Source organism: Lichenostomus cassidix, chromosome 5 (assembly GCF_008360975.1).
Source record: "Lichenostomus cassidix isolate B80296 chromosome 5, HeHo_3.0, whole genome shotgun sequence".
Classification (NCBI taxonomy): Eukaryota; Metazoa; Chordata; class Aves; order Passeriformes; family Meliphagidae; genus Lichenostomus; species Lichenostomus cassidix.
The window spans coordinates 46178503-46205266 of NC_139486.1; the positions used below are offsets into that span (position 1 = coordinate 46178503).

General features: G+C 42.7%; 1 protein-coding gene across 8 annotated transcripts in view; it reads left to right on the forward strand.

Annotated features, from left to right (window-relative positions):
- Window positions 1-26764, forward strand: part of BRSK2 (BR serine/threonine kinase 2) — a 309427-nt gene that overhangs the window by 194032 nt on the left and 88631 nt on the right. For all 8 annotated transcript variants that reach the window (XM_085062816.1, XM_085062817.1, XM_085062818.1 and 5 more), the window contains exons 3-4: window positions 8639-8724; window positions 22049-22189. In XM_085062816.1, the coding sequence (XP_084918942.1) occupies window positions 8639-8724; window positions 22049-22189 (227 nt within the window). The remainder of the gene's footprint in view (window positions 1-8638; window positions 8725-22048; window positions 22190-26764) is intronic.

Consider the following 26764-nt stretch of genomic DNA (forward strand, 5'->3'; position numbering starts at 1 on the left):
TTATCTGGGGTAGTGTCCCTCTGGGAGGTGCAATTGTGCTTCAACACCATATTTTGGAAACAGAGGGGTGAGCTGTGGGTTGGTTCAGTCTCTGCTTCCATCACTGCCAGCTGCGAGGGACTACTGGGCTGGAGAATCCCTTCTAGACATCAGCTGTTAGTATCTCACTAAGTTTATTAATTCAGCTGAAATGAGATCATAATAGACAAATGCATACAAATATCCATCTAAAGAGTTAAGGAGCACCCAAAATTGAATGACGGGAGAATATAGTAGAATAACAAAAATCATATTATCTGTTTTGCACTCTTTGAAATGAATGACGTTGTTGGGCTTGATGTGGAGAAGGGCAAGGCAGGGATGGAGTCTGGTATTCTGCCGCCAATCTCTGCAGAGCTCCAGCTGTTTTGCCCTCTCCTGGAGCATTTGTTACCTGCCTTATTTCTTCTTAAGGAACCAGAGATGGCCATTAAGGAAAGATGTAGAGAAGGGAATAGCAGCAATTCCATTGATTGCTTCTGAAAGAGTATTACAGAAAGTGTAAAGGACATTTGTGTAAGACAATGCCAAAGAGCTAAACAAGGCCAGTGTGACTAATGGAGAAAAAGAGGAAGAGGGAGAAAGAGGCTAGCTGAGATGCATAGGAAATGGTAGAGAATTCATCCTTTGAAGCTTTTCCAAAACTGTGCTTTTAAATTTCTGTTCGTATTGATGGTGGATTCCCTCAAGAATCCAGTCCATGGTACTGTCAGCATCACTTCACTGTCTCAGTCCCATTCCTAGATGCTCTTGGGAACCCCTCTGCCTTATCATATCCTCAACCAATGCTCTCAGAAGCTGCGCACTATGTTTTTGGCAGAACATTTTGCTGTGCTGTGCTGTACCAGCTCCTTTGTGCTTGCCCATATTTCCTTAATGGGATTCAGCATCTTCTGCATTCTCCACACACTCTTGGGCTCCAGCATTCCAGTGTTGTGTTTGGTATTGTCCATATTAAATCCGTGATGTCTCAAATAATACAAGAAGTTCTGCACCTGCATTATTTGAAGCTGAACTCTTTGTACTCCTTAATTTTACAGCTTATTTCTCCTCTGTGTGGAGTGACTGTTTTTCTGTAACTTAGCATAGCAGCCCACAAGGCATTAAATGTTCAGCACTGCAGCTTCTCTCTTCAGAAGAAGTAACTTCTACTGGGGGAAAATTACTTACGAATTGCACTCCTTTCCTGCACAGGGCCATGTACACCCCTGAAACAAGCCCTGCATATGTTTGTGTGTCCCTTAGCAGGGAAAAAAACGCAGGTGAATACTGCATTGCAAGGCAGTCAAAGGTGATTGTCCTGCTCTGCTGTGCACTGGTGCAAGCCTCACCTTGAATATTGTGTGCAGTTTTGGGCACCACCATATAAGAAAGATATTAAACTATTAGAGAGTGTCCAAAGGAGAGCAATAAAACAGTTAAAGCCCCTGAGGGGAAGCTCTATAAGAAGCAGCTGAGGTCACTTGCTCTGTTCAGCCTGGAGATGAAGAGACTGAGGGGAGATCTCATTGCAGTTACAACTTCCTCATGAGGGGAAGAAGAGAGGCAGACACTGATCTCTTCTCTGTGGTGACAGTGACAGGACCCAAGAGAATGGCCTCAGGTTATGTCAGGGGAGGTTTAGGTTGAATATTAGAAAAAGGTTCTTCACCCAGAGGGTGGTTGGGCACTGGAACAGGCTCCGCAGGGAAGTGGTCACAGCACTAAGCCTGATTGAGTTAAAGTGTTTGGACAATGCTCTCAGGCACATGGTGTCACTCCTGGGGTGTTCTGTGCAGGGCCAGGAGTTGGACTTGGGGATCCTTGTGGGTCTGTTCCATCTCAGCTTATTCTGTGATTCTTTGATTCCGTGCCTTGCTAGGCAGGGCTAGACTTACAGCTCTACATTTGGGGTGAGCACTGTAGATCCAGCATGGCAAGAAGGGCTGTTCACACAAGAGGGACTGAGTGTCCTGCTTTGGAGCAGTGCACACTGATGTTCACACAGACTTGGCTCTGGCTGCTGCATGGGGTGGTGGGTTTCTCATAAGCACTGGCCTGGGGGCACATGAGTTATAGAAAGCACAGTGTGCATTAACATTAAAAACCAGGATAAGGAGGGAAAAAGAAAAGCAAGTCAAAGATAAGTTATTTCTCTTGTGGAGTGGCTGCAGGTTTGTGTCCCATGTCCTGCACTATGCAGTGATGGCAGCTGGGATGTGGCACTCACTGAAGGTGACAGGAGGCACAGGGAGGCTATTTGCCTTCCAGTGAAAGGGGCCTATTCTGCTGACTGCTGGCAGAGACTTGTGTGTCAGTCACTTGTTAGCTGTGTACCACCGGGCAGCAGATAATCTCAAGTGCTGAATGAATAAATCCACTCCTTGTCAGCTCCCATCAGTGTCTCTTGCATGAAGCCCTGATTCTTCTTAAAGCAGCATACGCTGCAGATAAGTCAAAGTGCTGTATTTACTCAGGAGGTGGTGGCAGAGCCCTGAGGAACATGGCAGGTGTTAACTACACAGTTAAACCATGACGTTCCTGGGTAGGATTTTCCATGGCTAGATAACCTGTAGGATACATCCCTTCAAGACCTTGGAGTCTATATGTCAGGCCAGGCCATGAATCCTGTTGTGGAGGTGCACTGGCACCAGCAGAAAGGATTTCCAAGAAAATTAACACAATATCTGTCCAGTCAACTTCATGCTCTCAGACTTAATGCTAGATTTTGAAATTCAGTGGAGCTTTAGCATTGCAGTTTTGAAGGGACTGTGGAAAAAGGCAAGTAGAAATGGACATGTTGGTATAATACTAGTTTCTGGAAAATAAATTCCCCTCCTAAAGCTTCGTGGTATAGAAGTCTACACATGCAAATTTAAACTCAAATATATATCTCACTTGCTTCTCACACATACCTCCTTTCATTTTCATTTATGGGGAAATAGCTTTGAGAAGCACTCATGCAAACAACAATTGTGGTGGAATAAGCCCATAATAGAGCTCTCAGTAAAATGAGGAATTGCTCAGCTTTCCAGTAATTTTGTCTGTTTGTTGTAAGTATTTTGTAAAGCATTGTCTAGCTGTCTGATTCTATGGAGATCTAAGCCTAGTTTTCCTCCTCATTTATCTACTTTTTGTAAAATCTTCTTGTAATTACTAGTATTTAACAGAAAACCTGAATTCATGTTAAAACATTTAATTAGTCAAAATTGTGTAATAGAAGATTTCTTCCGGATGCCACTTAATGATCATTAGAAGGTCTGATTCAAATCCCACTTAAGTCAATTGATGTCTTTTGTTGACTTCAATACATTTTGAATCTGGCTCAGTATGTTCAGAAACATGAGGTTAATGGCTACAACAGCAGCAAGAAATACTCCCCAAAGATGCACAACTTTCATGGGTCTCCATTTGCATTCATAATAGCCTCCTGAATAAGTTTTGGATAAATGTAATGAAAGGTCATTTTAAGCAAAAAACCCAGCCAATTTCAGAGCTGCAGAGGAAGATACTTTAATGTTTAATCATTTAAACCCTGATATTTTTTCCACTTTGACTCTATTTATGCTCCCATTGAAATTGTGGATGCAACTGATATAATGTGGTAATGCTTAGATCTGGTAATGGCTTAATCTATTTGGAGGAATGATGTCCCATCACAGCAGTGATGACCCTACAGGGCATAATGGGTCTGCAGTTACTTGTTGTATAAAGCCATTTCTGCTTTAATGCTGTTCTCTTCTGATTTCAGGAGTAGCCTGTTTCTGTGGTTATGGGCAAGAGTGAACAGGTGACCTAGAAGGTCTTCACCAAAGCCAGGAGTTTTTCACCATTTTTAACTTTCAGTCTCACATAACATGAAAGCATAAGTACCAAATTAATGAAATCCCAGATAATTTTCTGTGGTATTTCTCTTATTGCAGGAACACAGACTTTTCAGATAACCTAATACTAGTTTCTTCCTATGAGATACCTTTGGTTTTGCCACTTCAATTCAGGGAAATACCGGAGCTATTTACTGTGCTTTCTGTGCTCTCATCATGGAAATGCAAATTACTGCACAGCAGGCCAGACTCTGAGGAAAGTAGGTGTGCTGGTACAAGGTTTCCAACCTGAGTTCTAGCCTGAGGAGTTGGATAAGCAGCCAAATCTGTGCATCCTTTGAAGTTCATCCTGCGTCTACAGAATTAAGAATTCAGAAAAGGTCATGTCCTGGATGATTTCTTGTAACTGAGGGACAGCCATGAGTTCTGAAAAGTATTTCATTAGTTACCTGAAATTAGGGTCAACATTAGAGAGAGCTTGATCTTCACAGGAAAACCTACCACTCCTACCCTCCCTGCACCATTTTGCTCTGTGAGTAGGGAAAACAGCATAACATGTTTGTATCCTGCAGGGCTTTCCTACCCCTCACCACTTCTGCAGCTCTGGAATTCCTTCTCAAGCCAGCATTTTGAGTCATACGGGAGCTATTGATGTCAATGGAGAGAGAAAGGGCTTTCTGGGGTGCTGCTGGTGAGCTTCAGAGCTTCCAAGGAGAAATGTCATCTGCTGTCCCCCAGCTTTTTGTGTGTAGGTGTTTTTTGAGAAACTGCTAGCAATGATTGTTGCATAGTGCTTGCACAGGTTTGGTAGATGAAATACAGCCTGGTAATATGAGATGGCCGTGAGCCTCATTTTTGAAGGAGCAAATGGGTCATTAGTGGCCCAATAGTTATTGAGCAAATGAATGCAAGAAAAAACGAAACTTCTTTCTTCACTGAGACAAACTATCAGGCTCCCTTGATCTGCCCTCCTTCCCTTCTAAGTGAATTAACACCCTGTGTGCCTGAGTCAACAGGCAAGAGAGCAGAGCACTTTTTGCCAGTGAAAACAGTACTGACAAGATGGGCTTAAACCAGAGAGATGTGATTTCCTTTGGGGGAGAATGAGAGTGGAGATGGAGGAGAGGGATGCAAAGTATTGCACGATTCCTCTGAGGGTCGCATTGCCCCCGTGTTGCACTTTGTGATTAGCTGAATCACTGGAGCATCCTGTCAAATCAACCTCCTGCACAGATTTTTAGAACCTCTAATTGGCACCTGCATGGCACCCGCACAGCTACACGTTATCAGTGCATCTCCTTTTGCCCTGCACAGCCTTTCACAGCTGTTTCCCCCAGTTTCAAGGCACAGTCAGTTGCCCACCATGGCATGAGGTAACCCTGGCTTTAGCTGGGACCCAGCATTTGTGCAGTAGAAAAGCTTTCCTTTATTCCTTTATCTTTTAACCATTAGGCAAATGTTTCTCCATGTTTCCTGTTTATCACAGGCTCTGAGCCTCCCTAGACAGGCTATTCTGAGCTTGCCCTGCTTTCTGATAATTGCATGTGCATTAAAGCAAACACCCCTGCAGGGTTTCTCCACTCCCCTGTCCTTGCCAGCTCAGAGCTGGACAGCATTCCGTGGCTTGCAAACACAGGGCTGTGCAAAAAAAGGCATGCCAGGGGCTGGCAAAGCTCTGGGGAAGAAGGCAAAGCTGCATGCTATTTCAGGCCTCTCTTATTTTGCCAATGAGTTCAGATACCTCTCCTTTCCTAGTGACATGATGGCTGCTAGGTCCTCCTGCTGTGCATCAGTGACATCGCTGTTGAGATCTGCAGTCTGCATCCAACCTGTATCATTACTGGCTTCTTTGTAAGGATATAAAACATGAACAGGATCCAGGAGAGCCGCCCATCAGTAATGATTGCAGTAGTAATTCCAAGAAGGTGGTGTGTTGCATGTTTCTGTGACCTCCTGTTTTTCTTTCAAAGGAAAAAGAGGCAGGACATTGCTATAAGATTTTTTAAGTGTGATCTTTATCAGACTGTTTAGAGAACTGGGAATCTCTAGATCCTAAAGTAATACAACCGTTAGTGTCTTGTGCCTCTACCTGGGGCAAAGTCCTGGACTACAAGAAGTATAGTAATGACACTTTTCCTTCATAAATACCCTTTCACTGAAGGATTATACAAAGTCTTACTTGAGATGAATAGATCAGTTTTGTCCTTGATTTACAGGTAGAAGAGGTAGCAGACTGTGGAAAACTGAGTGGCACAGACAGCACACCACTGAACTGAACACACTGCAGTGAAATTCTGCCTGACACATCGAGACAGATGCTCTGTACATACCTGGGTTGAAATTGAGACCTCCAAAATTGTATTACCTCTTAGGATTTAGTTCCTAAGACTTTAAAAATTTGCACAGAACCTTCTACACTCCCACAATTAAAATTATGAAAGAAAAGCAACTCAGGTTAATTCTTTTTAGTTGGTTCCTAGAGTAAATCTATAGGTCATAAGTTGAAGTTTCCTTTCTACTTTAATTGCCTGTTATTGAACACAGGCCATGCAGTGCTGTAGCTGAATTCCCTCTTCCAAGTGGTAGTCATAAGTCACTTCCTCTTCCCATGCTTTTGGACAGTAACCAAGCAGGACCCTGACTGGGTGCTGCTATCCACCACTCACTCGGTCTGAACTTATGTTGTCACTGAACCAACCGAGAGGTTTCTCAGAAGTGAATCACCAATGCAGTTAGACAGCCCATCTGCAGGAAATTTTGTCTTTCATAGGCAGGATATCCCCCAGCAGGAAGATAGGGGTTGGATTATCCTTGTCATAGCTAGTGCAATGCTCACATGCTGCAGTACATGTTGCTGATGGTGAATCTCAGTACTATTGGAAGAGTGTTATAAAAGTGGGTGCTTCTTCTGTTTTGCTTTTCCTCGTTTTTGAAGCATATCCAACTTCTATCAATTATAGGGCTGAACAAGCCCTCTGCAAATATCAGTGCATATCTTGTAAGAGGGAAGAGTAACAGGTCTTTTTGAAGAGGAGGCAAAAATGGAATAAACTAGCTACCCCCTGGGTTTGTGGCGAAATAGCTGTACAGCTGAAATCTACCCAACTTTTATTTCCTGTCTGTATAAGTGGCTTTCATCAAAGTGCTGGTCATGAGTAAGTTAACACCCACAGAGCTGCCACCATCAAGCACTGTGTATCACTGAATTCCTGGCAGTTCTGGCAGTTCTGAACTGTGTACATACATGTTAGAATACATTCCCCACTTCTCTGAAGGAGCTATTTCCAGACATCCCGAGTGTGGAAGTGGAATCTCTCAGATGACTTTTGACTCTGCAGTGAGGAATAAGTGTCTTTGAAAGACTGAGATTGGCACATGTATAAATACACTTTCCTCCATCCTGATAGTGAGGAAGGCTAAGTATGATGTAGTGCAAAAGTTGTTTTTGCTGGTTTTATGTGGTGCTGTAGAGGAAGAGAGATGTGGGGTGATAACCAACATGCTGGGAAATCCTCCTCTTCACAGTGCTGAAAACTGCCACTTTCTAATTTCCTGCAGAGTACCTTACTGGTGTTCAGGTAAAGTTGTCTATGTTCAGGCTTAGCAGAGGATGTTCTCTCAGGAGGTTAAAGGACATCCAGAACTAAAGGTGTACTGGGCCAGTTCCTAATTACTCATCTGATCCCTGCAGGGGAGATATTAAGGGATGGCTTTGTCATTTGTTCATGGTAGCAGCTCTAGGACAATCAGTTATTTGAAGGACTGGAAAAAATCCTACCTAGTTGTCTTTGTTTACTTCCTTAGGTCTTTTTCCTGCCTTTGTGGGTTCCTAGAAATTTGTCACGGCCGACTGTGCAATGCTTAGACCACATTTTGTTGCAGAGTTTATTTCACTTATCTACAATCTCCACAGTGCTACATTAACTCCCTTCGACTTGGCCTAGGTCAAATCAGAGCAGTTACGGTGTGGTTTCGAGCAGCAGAACAATTTTGCTAACAGCTGAGGAATCACACTGACTCCATCTCTAATGAATACCCTTAGTGGTCATGATACGAATTTGGGGTGAGAGCAGGGCTTGCACTAATTACAGGGACTTAGTCACAACTTGTTAACTCAGCATTGGAAACATGCTCTTGGAGCTAGCCATACTTGGGCAGACTGGGAATTGAGGGAAAGCAGTCTTGCGCTTAAGGCTCTGAACACTGTGTCTCCAGTAATCTGGTTTAATTTCTTGTTGTGCCTTGTACTTCTTATGTCACTTCTTATATTTCTTTCCATTTCTGCACCTCAGTTCTGCAGCTAAAAAATCACACTGCTGTGTGTCTTCTCCCCTGCATGCATGGCAAGTTCTTCAGGATGGGGATTTTCTAACATTAGAATTGTTCACAGTGCAGCCACATCTGTGGCTGTGGGAGGTCAGGAGAGCCCTAGCTGACATCTTAGAGTTTCTGTAGTTTGAGAATATGTTGTTGGCTTTGGATTGTGAGGCAGGAACAGCCTTGAATGCTCATATAACTCCCACAGCTAATTTTCTTTGGTAGATTTGGGACTTTTCTTTCAACCTCGAAATTTTGCTGGTTTTCAGTTCTGCAGGGCAGGGAGTGCTAAGGCTGAATAAATTGAATTTTTCTTAAATTGTAGAAGTGCTAAATAAGATACATTGTTACAATTTTCCATGTCCTCTGCATATAAAGAGGAGTGGAAAATGGATAAATGGGAAGAAAATGTGTGACAATATCTAATGTATTCTAAAACCAAGCTTCTAATCTTCTCTGTTTCTTTTTGTTTCTTCTAGGTGGAGCGGGAAATAGCCATCCTGAAGTTGATAGAACATCCCCACGTTTTAAAGCTGCATGATGTTTACGAAAATAAAAAATATTTGTAGGTATTACTGGCTTTTGCCAGAGAAGGGGGAAGGGAAGGAGGAAGGAAGGGAGGGAGATCAGGGTTTTGGAACTTGGTAACATTTCTGAACAAATGGAACAGGTGTGTTTTCACCCTCTGGGAGTGTCTGTGGGATATTTGGTATTTGGATGAGGAAAGAATCCTCATTATTTCCCTGGCTTTTCTCGTGTTCTTGTCTGTACTTTCATAGAATCATAGAATCATTAAGGTTGGAAAATGTGTCATTGTCCAACCATTAACTTACTGCCACCATATTCACCACTAAATCATGCCCCCAGGTGCCACATCCACATGTTTTTTGAACACTTCCAGGAATGATGATTCCACCGCTTCCCTAGACAGCCTGTTTCAATGCCTGACCACCCTTTCAGTGAAAAAATTTTTCCCAGTATCCAATGCAAACCTCCCTTGGTGCAGTTTGAGTCCATTTCCTCTCATCCTGTCACTTTTTAACTGGGACAAGAGACGGACCCCCACCTGGCTACAGCCTCCTTTCAGTGAGCTGTAGAGAGTGATAAGGTACCCCCTGAGCCTGCTTTTCTCCAAGCTAAACATCCCAACTCCCTCAGCTGCTCCTCACAGGACTTGTGCCCTAGACCTTTCATGGTCCTTCCCTGGACACGCTCCAGGACCTCAGTACCTTTCTTGGAGTGAGCCTTTACTTATATGCTCTTTCTTTTCCTAGTTAAAGTAGAAGAAAGAGGACAAACCAATGTTTTCTATAAATAGCAAGAGAGAAGGAAGGTTTGTACCAGTAAGATCTGGAACCATTTTGAATCAAAGCTGTAACAGACTTAGAGTGGATAATTTGGATAACCTTCTTTTTGCCTAATAGTTTTCATTGAAACCCTCAATTCTCACTAAAAAAATTTTAAATTTGAAACCCTCAATTCTCACTAAAAAAATTTTAAATTTGAAACCCTCAATTCTCACTAAAAAAATTTTATATTTGTCTCGTCAACAACAGATTTTTGTTTTAAGGGCCACTGTAATCTCCTGATGGTTCTGCAGTGCCAGTTATTTAGCAAAGATTTTTTTTAAGATTTTTTTTTCTCCCACATCATTACCGGTGCCAGACAGGTGTGTTGTCCACAGACAATCACTTTAGCTTGATTTAGGGCACTAAATACATTGTATCTGTTGTCAAACAAACAGGCCACATTAATCTTGGCACAACAGGAAAAAAAATCAATGTTCTCCAAATAGAAAAGGGTGACCCAGTAGGGAACTGTGCTATTTCCAGCTTTTTAACAGGTTATTACAGGTAGAAGAGAGTGGTTAAAAAAGATTAAACAGTTTTTTAAAGCCACCATCCATTGGTGACCTCGTTTTAGTGTCACAACAGAAGAAGGGAATGAGTGTTTATCCAGAAGAAAGTGTGTTGAATGGAGGTGACAGTCCCTCATGGACTATTCAGCCAGTCTTGTTACTGGAGCAATGAATTCCTATTCTGAGAAGCAAGGCCTCTCTGCCTAAGGGTTAGCTTAGTGGAGCAGGCAGTAATTTATTGTGGATTCACCCTCCTCCTTTGGGGCAGAGCCTGCCATCCGTGGTGGAATGCAGTTGCCAGAAAGAGCTCGTGCAGGCACTGGGTGGAGGCTGGCTCAGATGTTTTCAGAGATGCACGCTGAATGCTCTGTCCTCAGTGGCATAAATGGCCATGGCTCCATGAACCCCTGTTTGCCACAGATGAGGACAGAGGCCCAGATCTAACACAGCCTGCCCTGTGTGCAGAAGGGTAACAGAGGGGAAATCAGGCTTTACATGGAGTATATTCTCCTTTAATCCTGTAAAGAGAGGCAGAGGACATTTCCTCTGTATTCTGGTTAAAGAAAGGATGAGACCCCTCTTTAGACTGAGAGAGAGGGAATACTCTTTGTGATCTTGGGTTCTGTGTTGTGTAATCCTAGCTATACATGCACAAACACACACTCCTGCAGGAACACAGCAAACAGCTGATGTGTTGATGTGTTCCAGGCAGGTGTAGTACACTTGAGCAGTGGTGACAGTGTATGAATACATGGAGAAGGAAGGCCACGAGGGGATGGGCTATAGAGGTGCTGAAGCTTTCTTCTTGCTTTGAATGCCTGTGAAGCCAGAAGCTGAGTTTTTCTTCTTTAGCCCATAAGATTGGGGGCTATTTTGCTCCCTGTGAAAAATATCTAGTACTCAGAGGAGTGGGGATGGTGTTACGCTATTATTTAGAAAAAATACTGGATTTTTTGGCAGGGAAACATCTCCCTGATGAAAATCACCTTGAAAAGGAAGGCATCCCATATCTTTAAGCTATGGCTGGATATCCTGGCTTCTGAAAAACATCAGGCTCCAAAGCATGCTTTGCCAATGACCATTTAGCCTTTAACAATCACTAAGTCTGCTTTGTGATGTAGCTCCTCTGCCTGTAAGATTAAGCTGTCTGCATCCCCCTGCAAAGGCACCGAATCCCTCTGCAGAAAGACACTGACTCTGAAAGAACCAATGACTGTTAATTAAGTTTCATTTTTTATTAGTCGCCGTTTTAAAGAAAGGGCACAATGCAGAGCTTCTGCCAAGCCTCTGTGTTCAAAATTAGAAACAGCTGTGGCCTTTGATAAATCTGAGAGGTGGAAGAGAGTGCCTGTGGAGGGGTGAGGTGTTACAAGTGCGTGGGGGCTGAGAAGTGTGTATGCATGTACTTTCCCAAATAATAAGACACAATGACCTCTGGTTCTCACCAGCATCAGAAAAGGGATTGCTGTCTGGTTGTGGCAGCACCTTTCCATCATGCATGCCATCCCAGCACTAGCAATAGTGCCATGATTTCAGAAGAGCTCATGAATTATGGGTGATATTTCAGAAGCCAGAGACTAATCACAATGCAGCGCTGGGGAGTATTTCCTCGATAAATGTTAATTTCACAAATCATGTTTGACTTTTAGTTTATGATTTAATTTGTGACAAGGGGCTTTGGTTGAATAGATGCCTAATGCAACCATGAATCAAATCCTTTTTCCACAGTTTATTTAACACTGAGAATGAGTTTTTAAAAATAATAATAAAAATCAGTTAGCATATCTATGTTAGCCAAGCAGTCTTTTTCTGTTTATTTTGGTAGGGTTCTTTTTGCTAAGGTAGCTGGAGAGGTGGAGATAGCTATGAACTCTATCATTCCATCTCTTTATCCATCATTTGGAGTTGTCTTATTTTGTAAGACTGTGGACTACACATCTAGGTGTGTAGGGGAAAATACAGCAGCGTTGTGACTCTCTGTAAGTGATATGCAGCCTCAGATATATATTATGGTGGCTAAACGAGCAATATTACTGACAGTTGAATTATTTCATATTTGTTGTATGATCACACTGATGGCCTTCAAGCAAGATTGGGAGTCCACAGTAATAGATAATTTAGAAATAACTATAGACAATCAATGCCTCCCTCTTTCCCATCGTATAATGTCAATAGACAAAACAGCCAAGAACGGGGAATCATCCTCCCTTTTTAAAGATCAAGAATGAGACAAAGTGGCCTGGTATGCAGAATGATCAGTGGGTTACCAAAACCTGTGTGTGCACCAGACATTTTTACTGAGGAAGTGCAGACAGTCAGGAATTTTAGGGAAATACAAATCATAGAATCATCACAGAGTAGGTTGGGTTGGAAGGGACCTTAAATATCATTCAGTTCCAGCCAGCCTGCCATGGGGCAGGGAACCCTTTGATTAACCCAGGTTGCTCAGAGCCCCACCCAAGCTGACATTGAAAACTTCCAGGAATGGGGATGTTCTAATGAACTAAGAGAAGGAGCAAGGCAGTAACAGATAATAACAAAGTTTTTTGTGTGTTCTTTAATACTGGAGGGGACACACTCCTGTGGTCATTTCTGCATTGCAGATGAACAGTGTGAACCTGGGGGATAATCCTCTTCTCTGTGCTCTGTATAGAAAAAGTCTTTGCTGAGTTGACCCTACACAGAGTTTGTGTGGCAACTGGAGAGGAAGATGGAGTTCATGCACTGTCAACCACTGTGAATGAGCAGGAGGTTGTTAGCAGACTTGTTGAGGATTAGAGAAAAGGAAACATGCAAAGTCCAGTCCTTCATGAGTGAAGTTACTGGTTCCAGTGTTTTCCAGGAAGCAATCTTATGCTTTATTCTTAAATATCAGATATATATGTTTACTGCATTTTATTTCCTGTGTTTTATGCAGTATATTCAGCTTTTCTTTTGATCACAGAAAAGCAATTGTTCCAGTGCTGGAGGAGCTGTTAGCATGGCAAGCTAAGGACCATCATACAGTCTACAGTAGACAGAACTTCCCTTTCCAGAGGGGATAAAGCTAACTGATACAGTTCTGTTGCAGAACTCCCAACAGGGGTGGCCTTATCTGTTTTGATCTCATTTGATTAACTATTTAGTTTCAATTGTCAGGGGCTTGCTGGGCAGTGGAAATAAAATAGAAAAAAAAAACATACTAAGACCACTCCATGCCCTTTTATTTCAGATGTTTATACTGGTATTTCTTGATTCCCTTTCCATTGATGTCTGTATATATATCTGTAAATTTCTGTGTCGAGATGTGTACAGTTATTTCTGTATATATGTGTAGATTTATGTTGAATGATTTTCAAATCTTCACATTAAGATTTCAAATTTTGTGGCAGCATTTATTTTAAATCTCTATGTCATCCAACTTGATAAGCATTTTAAGCAAGAATTTGTTTTGAGAGGAGTGGACACCAGACAATTGTTCTCTGAAGTGTAGCATGCATTCCTCAGTATCTTTTTCAAACAGAAATGCCTTTCCCATCTTTCATCAGTACGATGCTATGACTGGGCAAGTGCCCAAATCTCATTGCAGTATACACAACACACCACCTCCTGATTTCAGAGGTGAAGGTGCATCACAATGAGCCAGATGAGAAAATTAAAATATCCTTCTACCCGTGCACAACTCATGTTTCTGGCTCATACAAAATCAGCTGACAGCAGGAGTCAAGGACTTGCAGCTCTGGTGGTGTCTGCAGAGGCCTTTGAGCTGCCTGTCCTCTCCTGCAGGGCTTTCCTGTAATTCTGTTTATTTTTGTTGAAAACTAATTGTGAGAGGCCAGAGGATGCAGAAAAGAGAAAAAAAGGTGCTGTGTATTATTCTTGTTAGTGGCAGGCCAAGACTTTGGCATTCAATCCATCTTCAGGGAAACCTGTCTAAAGGCAGAAGGAGAGTTCAGAAAGTCAGAGTGGCTCCAAAGGCCCAGTGCTGAAAATTAATTTCATGGTAGATGTTCTTCTTGGGAGTGAGGCTGTGAGATGTCAGGTGGTGTGAATACAGGGACAGAAAATAAAATAGGATTGGAAGGCAGACTAGCATTCTACCCGAGCCTTGATTAGAACTGAGGAAAATATTTCTAACCAGCTACATCGACCCCTTGTCTTCTGCTGTTGACTTGTTTTAGGGCTGTCTGGAATCACAAGCACGTGTAGCCAGAAGAAAGCCAGTCAGTGGTAGTGGAGCCAGTGCACATGAGGTTTGGAGTTCAGGGTGGGCCTGGAGACGAGGAGCTGCCCAGAAGCCAGGGCAGTGGCGTGGGTGTCACCACTCACAAGAGGGACACCAGCCAGGCACAAAGCAGGGCCTGCAGAGGTGAGGATGGGAATTAATGCCACACCCTGTGCAACACAGTCTTAATAAGCTCTACTCAAAAGCCTGACTCCATCTTCTGCTCACTGCCTGACATGTGTGCTTGGATACTGTCCAGGCCATGATGCTGGGCTTGGGGAAAACAGGCCCATAGTGGAGCAATTCTGTGACATGAGCAATTCTGTGAGATGTAGCTTCAGAGCCACAGTATATTCCTGTGCCTAACTTCTCTTTTAGACTTCGTTGTTGTGAGTCTGGGCCCTGGTTGTTACAGCAAAGGCCACTTAGCTCTGAAAAAAGCCCCAAAGTATATAGTCACTAGCAGAATTGCAGCAGTGACCTGATGGGTGTTGTCTCAGCTCTACCCATCCTGTGCTGAGGATCCCTCTGGCTAAATCCATACCATATCATGTGTCCATATAGGATAGCTGCTGCAGTACCTTGGCATACTGATTACACACCATGAGGGCACTGCTCAAAACACCTTTCATCCCAAATAAATCAAAGGTACAGAGCACAACAGCATAAATCTCTTACTACCTCTTTTCCCCAAAAGCCCCAACCTGTTCATGACCAAATGTAACCAGCAATCAAATATAATATCCATTCAAACACGCAAACTCGAGTTAAAATTGTCTTTTAGAAAAAATAAATCTAACACATGCACATTTTCTTGCAGGCAAGGGGGAAAAAAAATAATACAGAGCTTCTGGCCTAGTGCCAAATAAGGATTTAAAAATTCATGCCCGCCATACGAATTTATATAACTTCTGAATAATTTATAGGCTGTGCCAATAACAAGGGACTTAATATCTGATAGAGATTATTTAATCAATAGAAAACAGTGCAGAGAAAAAGCTGTCAAAGAGCTACTGAGCATGTCAGCCTGGGCAACTTTTAACCTCTTCCCTGCTACAGGTATGTTCAACCATATACATGTATGGAAGGATATTTTGCAAGTAGGGTGGTAGCTTGGAGGGAGAATCACCAGGTCTTTTTTCTTCTAGAGGCTTTTCTTCATCAACCTGTTGTTCTAGACAGATCCCTTTGAAATGTATTCAGCTTTCTAGCTCTCAACTGAATTGGTCAAAAGGAGTTTCAGTTTTTGTTTGATGCTGTGGCAAAACTTAAGAGAATTTTACAACTGTTGCCACAGCAAACATCAGGACAGAAGAGAACTAAAGACTTACCTGTCGTAATGGTGGAGATTCCTGCCTGATATTTTGTGTCTTTATGTGTATCTCTTTCTATGTAACTGCATCTGGGTTTTGCAACTTGTTGGAGTGCATGGTTGAAGTCGTGCATCCTAAAAACTGGCCAGTGCCACATGGATATCTCAGCTAATTCTGTCATAGCAAAAGTTGTAGGACATTGCCCAGTGCTGTGTGATGGTACCCAGTGGCACATTCAGGCATATATACAAGACCAACCTACTTGTTTAGATTAAGCAAGACTGTGCTTTACATATGTAAATATCATATCATTTAATAAAAAATAAATTATTAACTGGTCTCCTAACAGACAGCTAATTGCAAGCAATGATGAACAAGCCTTCTATTGCCTGACCAAAGCAAGAAGATGTGTGAATTTGCTTCCATTCCTAAAGCATTAGAGAGTGTTTCTTGGTAATCTTATTTTTTTGCATTTATAATACATACCTGAAATACTTTGTGTTTCAGCATGAGCTTTCATCTAGAGATCTCTCCATTTAACACTTTTATAATAATAAATATGTAATTGGTGTAGCTGTTAGTGTCCTGTAAATGGTCCTGAGAAAACAAGAGCTACATACCTACTGATGGGCTGCTGCAGGCAATCCTATCTGGCAAGAATTTTAGTGTTTCACACCTTTTTTGCTACTGGCTAAAAGACAGCTTTTCGTTCTTTACAGATGATAACTGGTATGTTTGTTTGGCTGGGTTTTTTTGTTGGGTTTTTTTCGTTCGTTGGTTGGTTGGTTTTTTTGTTGGGTTTTTTGGGATAGTTTTTTTTGTTTGTTTGTTAGCTTCTGGTTTTTGGGGTGTTTTTTTGTCATTTTGCCAGAAATACCTGGTAGTGCATGGTTCTGGTGTTCTCTGTGCCAGTTAGACTTTTTTTAACAGCATTTTTCTAGGCATTGCTCAGAGCCAGCCTGTTTCTTTAGTTACAATCCTGATTTGGAGGTAGCATCTAGCTGCCTTGCCTCAGTGAGGGCTCTCTGACTTATTTCTCAAAGCTCCCTAGGGCTTGAGCAAAGGCAGCTTTTAAGAAATTGTGGCATAGTGCACCTGAGGGAAAGGAGAAATAATAATGAAAAGTGTCTTTTTTGCCGTTTTAAATAATGTCTTCATAAGAGTGTAGTGCAACAGTAATCTGCCTGGTCATGGAGAAGTCCTTGCTGTGCTGGCACTGGACAAGAATGGGACACAACCAGTTTACAATCCAACACACAGAGTGACTGTTGCAAATGGGAAGTCCAAGCTGCTGGACATCCAAGCATCACAGTAAAGACCAGTCTTCAGGAAAGAGCTGAAGGAAACTGACCATGTAGCTGTGTCATTAAGAATGATGCTCTTCTAAGTGTAGATGGGATGTTGTGAGAGTACACAATTGTTTGCCTGGGTATTTAAGAAGTGGATGACGCAAGCTGGCTTTGAAGGCTGGTCAGAGACAGAAGTCAACCACAAAGGCCAGGGAGGAGATCCTAGATTGGTTACAGAAGGGACTCCAAGGTATCTAGAAATTAAGGAAGCTAGATAAAGTGTAAAAAAAGGAGAATGGTGGAGGCATGGAAAGGGTGGTCAAAGTGGAAAGCTAAGAAAATGATACTTTGGTGATGGTCTGGTATCTATTTTGAATCACCAAAACTGGAGCAAGAATGCATTTATCAAAGTAAATGATACAATGATGATGATGATGATGAAAAATTAATTTAGATAAAAGGTATCCAGCTAAAATTAAACATGAAATTTTAGCTATGTGGATGGATAGGAAAACCATTATCTTAGAGATATAATAAAGAAAACATCTACAACATACCAGTACACCCAAAGTGTAGGGACCTGAAGAAAGGCTCAGTGAAAGGTAACATCAGCACTACAAGCCTGAACCATAATCAAACAAGCAGTGTTGTCCCTAGGAACAGAGAAAGGAAAAAGTGTAAAGAGATTGTCAGACTGAGCTTTGTTTTAGCCTTGTTGTGTTTGAGCTGATGATAGGACAACCAAAGATGTTAGAAGTGAAAACCAACATCTTAGTTTATTTGGGAAAAAAGGAAAATACTGACTTTTTATCTGAGTGTCTAAATTTGCAAACGTGAAAACTGGTGGACTCTCGCATCTTGTGATCCCTACAATACTGACAAGGTAAGGTGAGGTAAGGAGGAGGAGAGGCAGAGTGTGTTTTTGTTAAATTTCTAGTCTAGGCTACAGAATAAGCCACTGTCAACCATGGGAAGGCTACTGCAAATTAGAGAGGTCTGGAGTCGGTGCTGGTTCCTGGCATAGATGGAATCTGAGGTGTCTAAGACCACATTTCTCTGCATTCATCTTGGCTACTCCATGTCTTTCACATCCAGAAATCATCCCTCCATTGCTATATATTTAAGGTTTTTATTACTTTAGTCTTTTGGATCCTGAACGAATAAATAAAATGAACCAAAAAAGAAAGAAAGAAAAAAGCCTAGGATTATTCTCAGCTTGCATCTCTGATGATATGTAGTGGGTCATTTGAGGTGAGGAGCTCAGAATCTGTTATTGAGAAGGTGGTGATGATGGGATGCAGATGGAAAATGGCAAAGGGAATAGATATAATGCTGCTGGATGCAATCTCTCTGCTTCTCTCCAATCAACACAATTATTCATATATTTAGTATTCAGCTTCTTTGCTTTTAAATACCAAAGTCTTTTCTCCTTCAAGCACTGAAATTTAACTAGAGATTTTAGTTTCATGTCTTGGCTTGTTGCAGGGACATGAGATATTAATGCCAGATGTGGACCTTGGTGTCTTTATGAAAGCAAGCTGTGGCCTGTGAAAATATTTGCAACCTCCTACAGAATATATCTAGTGAGGAAAAAAGATCGAGACTTTATTTTTAACATGCCCTTGGCTTCATATGGAGTTGCAGAACCCTGATGTTTTCTGGCTTTTCCAGTGTCCTAGCAGGCAAAGGGGAAATTGGTGTTGGGGGCAGCATGGAGTGGAAGGCACAAGGGATTGCAGGTGCTAATCGCAGCTCTCATACTGGGTGACTGTAACCCTGGACAAGTCACTTGGCTTCACAGTTCCCTATCAGTAAAGAACAGGTTAAAGCTTGTTAATACTTGCTTCTCTCATGTGAAATGCAAAGATCAGAAGAGCTGGTGCATGTCCAGAGCATGCAACATGTGAGAGCTAATTGCTCTTACAGAGTCCTTTGTCCTACCATAGGTCCTGGCTGTATTATCACAGCATGTTGTGTGCATGCTGCCTGCCTGAGACTGGTCTTTCCTTGCCTTGAACCTCCTTGCAATGGCTATTACAGAGCAAGTTTTCTTACGTTTTTACAATGGGAAGGAAGACTGATGCTGTCAATCTTATGCAGGATTAAAAAACCCTGGAAGTTCATTCACCAATAAATTGTTTTTAATCTCTAAAGGTAATAGGAGAGAAGTTCTGGTTACTGTTCTGGGATTTTCAGAATTTGCTTGCTTGCTTAGAATAAATTGGAAAAGTAGTACTATAGTGAAGTGAAAACCTGTCATATCTGGGAAAGATGAAAGGGAAGGGAGACTCATGAAAATGCTTCCCAGTGTTTTTCTCCCCTACAGGTTACGTGTTATTTACCTTCTCCTTGATCCTCCAAGAGATGCATTGGCATACTTCCAATCCTATAGCACTTTGCCAAATTAAAGGATTTTAGATGCTGATGTGAACGCAGGAGATTTGGATTCTTTTCTGTGCCATGGATTCAGGAAAGATGTAGTGTCTGTATGCCTTATTTTCCAGCTGTGGAATAATGTTCCTTAGAACCAGTGCAACACTTGGAAATGTTTAAATACCTCTTATTGGCCTGTTTGGAAAGAACAAATGTACTACTACTGTGCCATGCAATGTGCCAGCAGAACATTGGCTTGCACAGAGATGGGGGCAGGTGCTGAATTATGCCCTTGTTTAACAGAAAATCTCCTAGTTGGGGGCTATCCTAAAAATCCCAGTAAGATACTAGAGGGAATAGGGTTGGTGGATAAACAGCTGCAAATCTGAACTCACAAATCCTAGCTGCAACTTAGCCACATAGTGCTTAGGGAATGATCCCTGCAGCATTTCTTTATTGCACTCAACCACTGAGGAATGTGTTTGTCGTCTTTCTCACTCACGTCACGTTGGGGGCTTTGTCAGATCAGAATACATCGTCTCTGTGCTTCTCTGTGTCCCTTGACTTGTCATAGGCACAAATCTTTTTCAAATGCTCTCCCCTGTTCATTTCCATTATTATATCTGATGCTCCTAGGTGGCAAGCAAAAAATGAATAACCTTGTAAATGCTCCCTGTCTTTCAATTTGTTTTATTTTTCATACAACATGTCAGTGCATTTTTGTTGAGTGTTTTTAATAAGATGAAGTTGATGAAAATAAATTGCTTTGCAGTTCCTGCTGTGGGTGACAGAAATGCTTGGTCTGTGTTTTTCAGAAACTGGTCGTTTGAAACCAGTGTGGAGTGTGTTCTGTGTGCTTGTAACTGCAATCATCTTTGTAAGATACCTCCCAGAAAAAGAAAGCAGCTAGCAATTTGAATTTCAGGGGCAAGATGCACTGCTGTATCCAGCTTATGCTGGGCACAGAGAGAAGCAAGCTGTCAAGAAGAATTTTAGGATTGATTCCATGCCAGGATTGGGTCTGCCATATCAGATAGTTAGCCAGATCTGTTTCTAATATGAGAGGGAGAATGAATGATATAGCAAACCTTCTTACCAGACTGTCAGCCAAGGCTATGAAATCAAGGATTGGGAATTGACAGTGTGGACACCCCAGTACCCGTGGCTACTGCATATCAGCTTTCTTCTGTGTTTCAATGACTTGCTCAAATAATGTCATGTCCATCAACAGTGATCTCCAAATTACCAAGGCATACCCAGCAGGCAGTTGGGCACCTACCCACCTGTTTAGAGAGAAGATAACCCATATATTCCAAATGTGTTTTTCAAGTTAAGATTTCCCTCTTTTTTTACCAATTTTAATGAAAAAAGGCAATATTACTATGTTTCTCATAACTGTTTCAACTTCAATCAAAAATGCAAAAGTACAATTTTAGTTCCCTAAAGTCTATAATTTTGCGGTTTTGCCCATTTTTTGGGCCTTTTTAGTACTTATTTAGCTGGTAAGACAATACTAATGTCTGTCTTTCTGTAAGGCAGGGAAGTGCTGACACATGGAAGTTACACAGGAGATGATGATGGGCCAGGAGATTAGGTCCCACGTTTGCAACTCCAAGGCTAATGCCATTATCATTGAGCAAGCTTTACTTTCCTCAGAACTGCTTTTAGTCCTACTGTCCTATCTTTTTGGAAACATTTAAACCAGGAATAATTAAGACCCCAAATTTACATTAATCTTCTCCACTTTTCATTTCAAATTTGGAAATTTCCTCAGAGATTATGCTGCTTGAGGTAGAGAAAAGACAGTATCCTGGATTAATTATTCTTTGTTGTCCACTCAAATTTGAAGAGTTGGATTAATTCTGGTAGTAAAACTATGCTGCTGTAAAGCAAAGGGTTTAGGGATCATACTGCACATACTGGTGTGATGTGCTGTTGGGAGGCAGGGACTGAGAAGTACACTCAAGCTTGTTTGTTTTTAAAGGGTTCAATTGATGGTGTTCCTGCCACTTCCCTGGGAAAACTGTTTCACTCCCAATATTAGGCAACATTTCCAGAGATTTATACTGTTTTCCTCTGCTTGGCTGCCTTTCATTAGCCCTACTTAAAACAACAAGATGGTCCATCCATGGCAAGTCCTTTCCTTCCAGGAGGTTTCACTCTTCACTCTGTGACTGCCAGGAGTGCTGTGTGAGGTCTGGAGTTTCCTCTCCTGCTCCTACATCGCTTTGTGCCACATTTATTCACTTGGTGCCACATTTTTCACCTGTGAGTTGTAAGGCCAGGCAGCTACTCCAGCAAATCACTGCTGTTCAGCCGCAAAAGCTGAAGCTTTTATATAGGCTGCACACATGCAGTTCTACTTTTTTTTTTCATAATCTACATTGTTCACCTTTTTTTAATTCATTCTAGTTTGTTGTCATCTGTCTGGTTCCGTCTGAGTGCAGCTTTTCCACAGCTGTTTTATAAAAGAATTGTCAGCTTGGTTCAAGGCTGTGAGGCTTCTTGGTACACAGTCTTACTCCACTGTAGCTTTAAGACCTGCTGTGGAAGCTTATATCTGATTATTCCCTTCTTCCCTTCCTGGTCTTCTGAGAAATTTTTAACTTCCTGATTATGTCTTGCTATGATACTGGACGCTGAATCAAAAAATGGCAGGTCTGAAATTTGCAGAAGCCCTGCTAAACATACTAAACACTCCTGACTTTAAAATTCCCATTCTCTTCCACTGTTATTTCTGGAAGTGTTCTCCTTGACTACGTATAAACAGAAGTGGTTGTATATAACTCTGTGAGTGTGAGGGGGTTGGTGTGATCACGTACTTACAAAATCCTGGCTTTGTGTTTTTCTAGGTATTTGGTGCTAGAACATGTGTCAGGTGGGGAGCTCTTCGACTATCTCGTAAAAAAGGGAAGATTGACACCAAAAGAAGCCAGGAAGTTCTTCCGACAAATCATCTCTGCTTTAGACTTCTGCCATAGTCATTCAATATGGTGAGTACAGCCACTTCCAACAGCAGTTCCCTGTTACGAAATAAGGGGATCTTGTCTTGATACTTTTAAGTAACTGATGTTGTAAAGCTCTAAAAGCATTGGGTAAAGTGCTGATGTATGTTTTAATTCTTGTCCATCTGTGAGACAGTGTACCAGTCACAGATAGACTTTCCATGGAGAAGATTGCCTATCATTTCTCACTGGAGAAGAGTTCATTCTCAGGGAATGCTTTAAAAAGGAAAACCAAAACCACCAAAGAAAACCAGTTTCATTTCCATAATTTTTGTGGCACTTATTAATAACTAAGAAATTATATACACTATATCAAAATGAATCCCCGAGGAAACTTGGGACAACTGCAAATACAGCAAAATCATTTTATGGCTTCCTTCAGTTTTTGGAAACCTGCTGGCTTTTGGCAACCTTTACTGCGTCCCCTCTGGGCATTTGAGTCACTGTTGCCTTTAATTTCCTTTCCAGTAGGGAAGAATTTTCTTACTAACTCCATCACATTATTTAACCATGGAGTATAGTTTAACCTGTGCTTTCAGGCAGTGTTTTATATTGGACCAGTTTCTCCTTCATCTTCAGCAAGTTGAGGTAATTTAAATTATACTGAAATCAAGTTGTTGCAATCACTCTGAGCACAAGAGTTTCTGTTCAGCTACTGACCCATAAGTGCCTGCTCATTTCTCATAAATGCATCTTCTTGCATTTGGATTGGCTGTGGGAGAACATTTACATGGTGTCTGCATGGCTGCTTCTCCAAAGCCACAGCCAGCCATAGATCCCGCACTCCAGGAGGCCAAGGGCCACCGATAGATACTGCAGTAGCTGGATTTGCATAATCACTGTGTGGTTAACTTCTCAGTAGCTATACAGGGATTTTCTGTACCCCCAGTTCTGTGCTGAAAACTCACAAGCCAGATGGCCACAGTGAAAATGGATGTTTAAATATTTAACTTGCCCTTCTAGTCCCCTCCCCCTACATCTCTGACTCATTTTAACAGGAAATAGTAATCTGTAGGAGAGCATATTCCTAATAAATGGAAAAGAAAAGCCTTTCTTGAGAATGTATTAAGAAGAGTATGCTGTATAAGAAGAGTGTAACAGCATACTGTTAGCAGAAGAGGCAGTTCAGAGGTGGTGGATGTGGGTGAGAAGGTCCTGAGCACAATGCCTACCTGACACAGGCAGGGTTACAATAGTCAGAGAAATTCCCAGAGAAGCCAAGAGCAGCTACATGCCCTAACTAGAGGATCTAAGTTTTCTTTGTTGGCAGTGACCTCTGACCAGTTTTATTCTGTGAATTCCACAATCTTTCCTCCCTGCTATTCAACTGCACTGAGTGATCATGACCTTCTTAGAACCAGCATGATCCCTGGTAGGTTGTAGAGCTGTTATTTTTTATGTACACTGGGCAGTGTAACCACTGGTGGATTGCATACATACATGTTTCTGTTCCCTACTTGGCTTAATACTTAGAGATCCAATCCAAGAACACTCAAAAATGTTTAAGTACAGCTGAAGAGAAATTATTTACTCTTCCAAATTAATATTCCAGAGATATCAGAATCTCCATTGGGATAGAAGTTTCTGCTAAAGCCTGCATATATGCACATACATGCCACTCCTTTGGACTTGTTATGGATGCCTCTGGATCTGGCAGTCTACTAAACTGAGTGAGGATCATGGTGAGGCTGTCAGACAGACAGACAAGCACCTCTGCAGGTTTAACGAGATGTGAAATTTTCTAAGCAGATACATGTCTCTCTTGAGGAATCCATTTTCATCTGTTAAAAATATTGGATTGTGGGCAGTAGTCTTGTTTAGAAGTAAATCCCATCTCCTTGCTAACTCCCACTTGATTAGCATCTAGTGCTGGATGAGTTAGCAGTAAATCATAAGCTCTGCCTCCAGGTCACTCTGAGACTCATGTGGTTTGTTTTATATTCTGTCTTGAATTCTGGACAGTTATCAGAAAATCAGAGCATGCATAAATATATCTGTGAGTGTAAAAATTAATGTACTTTCCTGAGCAACGAAGCTTGACCTTGTCCTGTCGTGGGGCAGTGAAATGACAAATCATCTCATCAGCCAGGTTATCCAGTTATGACCATATTGAAAAATGAAGGCTTCTGTTTTGGTTAATGACTAAATGTGGGTGCCTCCAGCCTACTGGCAGAATAGATTGATAGCCTGGTGCCCCCAGCCCCATATGATTATCCCATCTTCTTCCTATACATCCCAAAACACTGTGAAATACCTATGCCTTACTTTCACAGCAGTATGTAACCACATTCAGCATTCACTGCTCAAAATGCATTGATACACCAGCATTCCTCGATCAAAGATTCTGAGAAGGATTCCCCAGTCCACCTCCCACCAGTAAAAGGCTTCTACTGCTACTGTGTGGAGAGATTGCCTCTGTCTGAGAAGTGTTTTCAAGCAAGCAGCTGAGGAAAGGAAGGAGAATAGGTGTGGAGCCTGAGTCTGTTTGCGTGTTGTTTTAAAAATGTATGTGCTTTCTGTTCTTGTTTTATTTACTGGAAACAGTGGGGGAATATCTAATGTACCTCCCTCCATGGTGCAGTCACTTAGAGTGTTTTGTGGTACAGGTTGGCCATGGGGGAATGTTTATGGATAACACACCGTAGGGTCTGCTGAGGACTTTTGCGTGTGCACGGCACCGTGCCACACCAGGGAGCCACGGGCACGGCTGGCACGCGAGCAGCCAGCGCCACGCGGGGCTCTCACGTGGGCTCTGTGCCACCTTCCCCGAGCTGGCAGGCGCGGCGCTTGGCTCAGTGCTGCGGCACTGCTGCTTCTTGCAGCGCTGCGCTCCGAGCGCTCTGCACCGCGCTGCAGTGCCCGGCTGCGGCGGGCGCGCCGAGCAGCCCTGCGGGGAATGCCGGGGGCGCCCGAGGTTCCCTGGACATCGATGTAAGGCCATCCGAGCTTGGCAAGTTTTCTTTGCACATAACTGATGGGTTTTGCCTAAGCAGCCATTCACGCAGCACCGGCTGCCTGCTCTCCTAAACCAGGGCCTTTAGGGTACCTCGGCTGGGTGCCCCGAGTCAACAGGCCGGTTTGAGCTGCGCGGGCAGCCGGCAGCGCGGCTGTGTTTTATCTCGTCCCGCGGTGGGTGCGAGCCCCGGGCCGGCTCGGGAAGATCCTTTCCCTCAGGCGGTAGGAATGCTGCAGCGCCGGGCGGGGCGGGCCGGGCGCCGCGCCCTCATTGGCTGCGCGTGACATCACCGGCGCGAGCCGCCATTGGCGCCGCGCTCCCGGCCCGGCCCGGCTCTGCTGCGCTGCGCTGCGCTGCGCCGGCTGCGGCCCTCAGCGGCTGACAAACAAAAATATGGTTACACACAATGCCCCCGGCAAACCTTATTACGGCTTCAGAGATAACAGATAATGCCAATTACTGCGCGGGGCAGTGGTGACATTGAGAGGAAATCCCCTGCGGTAATGAGCGCCGAGATTATTATTTCATTTTATTTTTATTTTGGTTTATTTTTTTTTCCTTTCCCTGGGCATGCACAAGAGGGGTTAAGGCAGGTTGTTTATGAATATTGATAAGTGACAATTATGAGGGCCCTTTCTCCTTTCGCTGCCTGGGGCTGTGCTGGTTTGAGCAGACACAGCAAGGCTCTGGCTGGAGTGTCTGTGTGCATGGCGTGTGTGCCTTGGAGGGCTCAGGCAATGAATCACAGCTTTGTTTGACTTTGCCTTATGTTCTTCCCTCAGTGCAGCGAGGGAAAGGCTCCTCAGAAAATAATGCTTCAAGCTTCCACAGCAACAGTGCCAGAATCTCTGGTATATTCCTGCAGGCAGGAGCTGCAGAGCGCTGTCAGTAAGGGAAGCAAGCTTTTTTAGGGAGAAACCTGGAGTGTCTCTGAGAAACAGAGCTGAAGAATGCCAGGTGCCATGTTCTGTCACATAGTGCCACCCTCCTCATAACTCCAGCCCTGCCCTGCTTCCTTTATAAGGAGCATGCTGGGGTGTTGTGCAGGGAGGGTCTGTCAGATGCTGAGGACTCCAGCAGATGGACACTTTGAAAGCATGACTCAAGGCCTCCAAATGTGAAACTGGTCTAGAAACTGTGGCATGTAATAGGATTGGTTGTTGGTTTTGGTTTTGTTGTTTTGGGTTTTTTGGGTTTTTTTGTTTTTCTGGTACTTGAGCCTTCAAGTTTTCTTTCAGACCCTCAGATGTGAGAAAGGTATATTTTTCCTGTTGAAAGCTGATATTCACCAATCATTACCTGAATCCAGGATCAGTTTCAGGTCTGTGATCAAGCCTCACAGTAAAACTGTGGAATTTTCAGATATCCCTTGTACAGGGAATGGGAGAAAACCCATCAAGTGCAGCAGCTGCAATGCCAAAGGCAAAGTTACCAGCTCAGCTAAAGTCAGAGAACATGTGTTTTCATACACTTCTTCTTTAAATAAGTCACTGGAAACTCAAAAATGGCATAGTCTTACTGTAAGCATAACCAGGTAGCATTCTCTGGGAAATGCGGCAGTAGTGATCAGACTTGACAGGCTGTTCTGGCTTTGAAATACACGAATA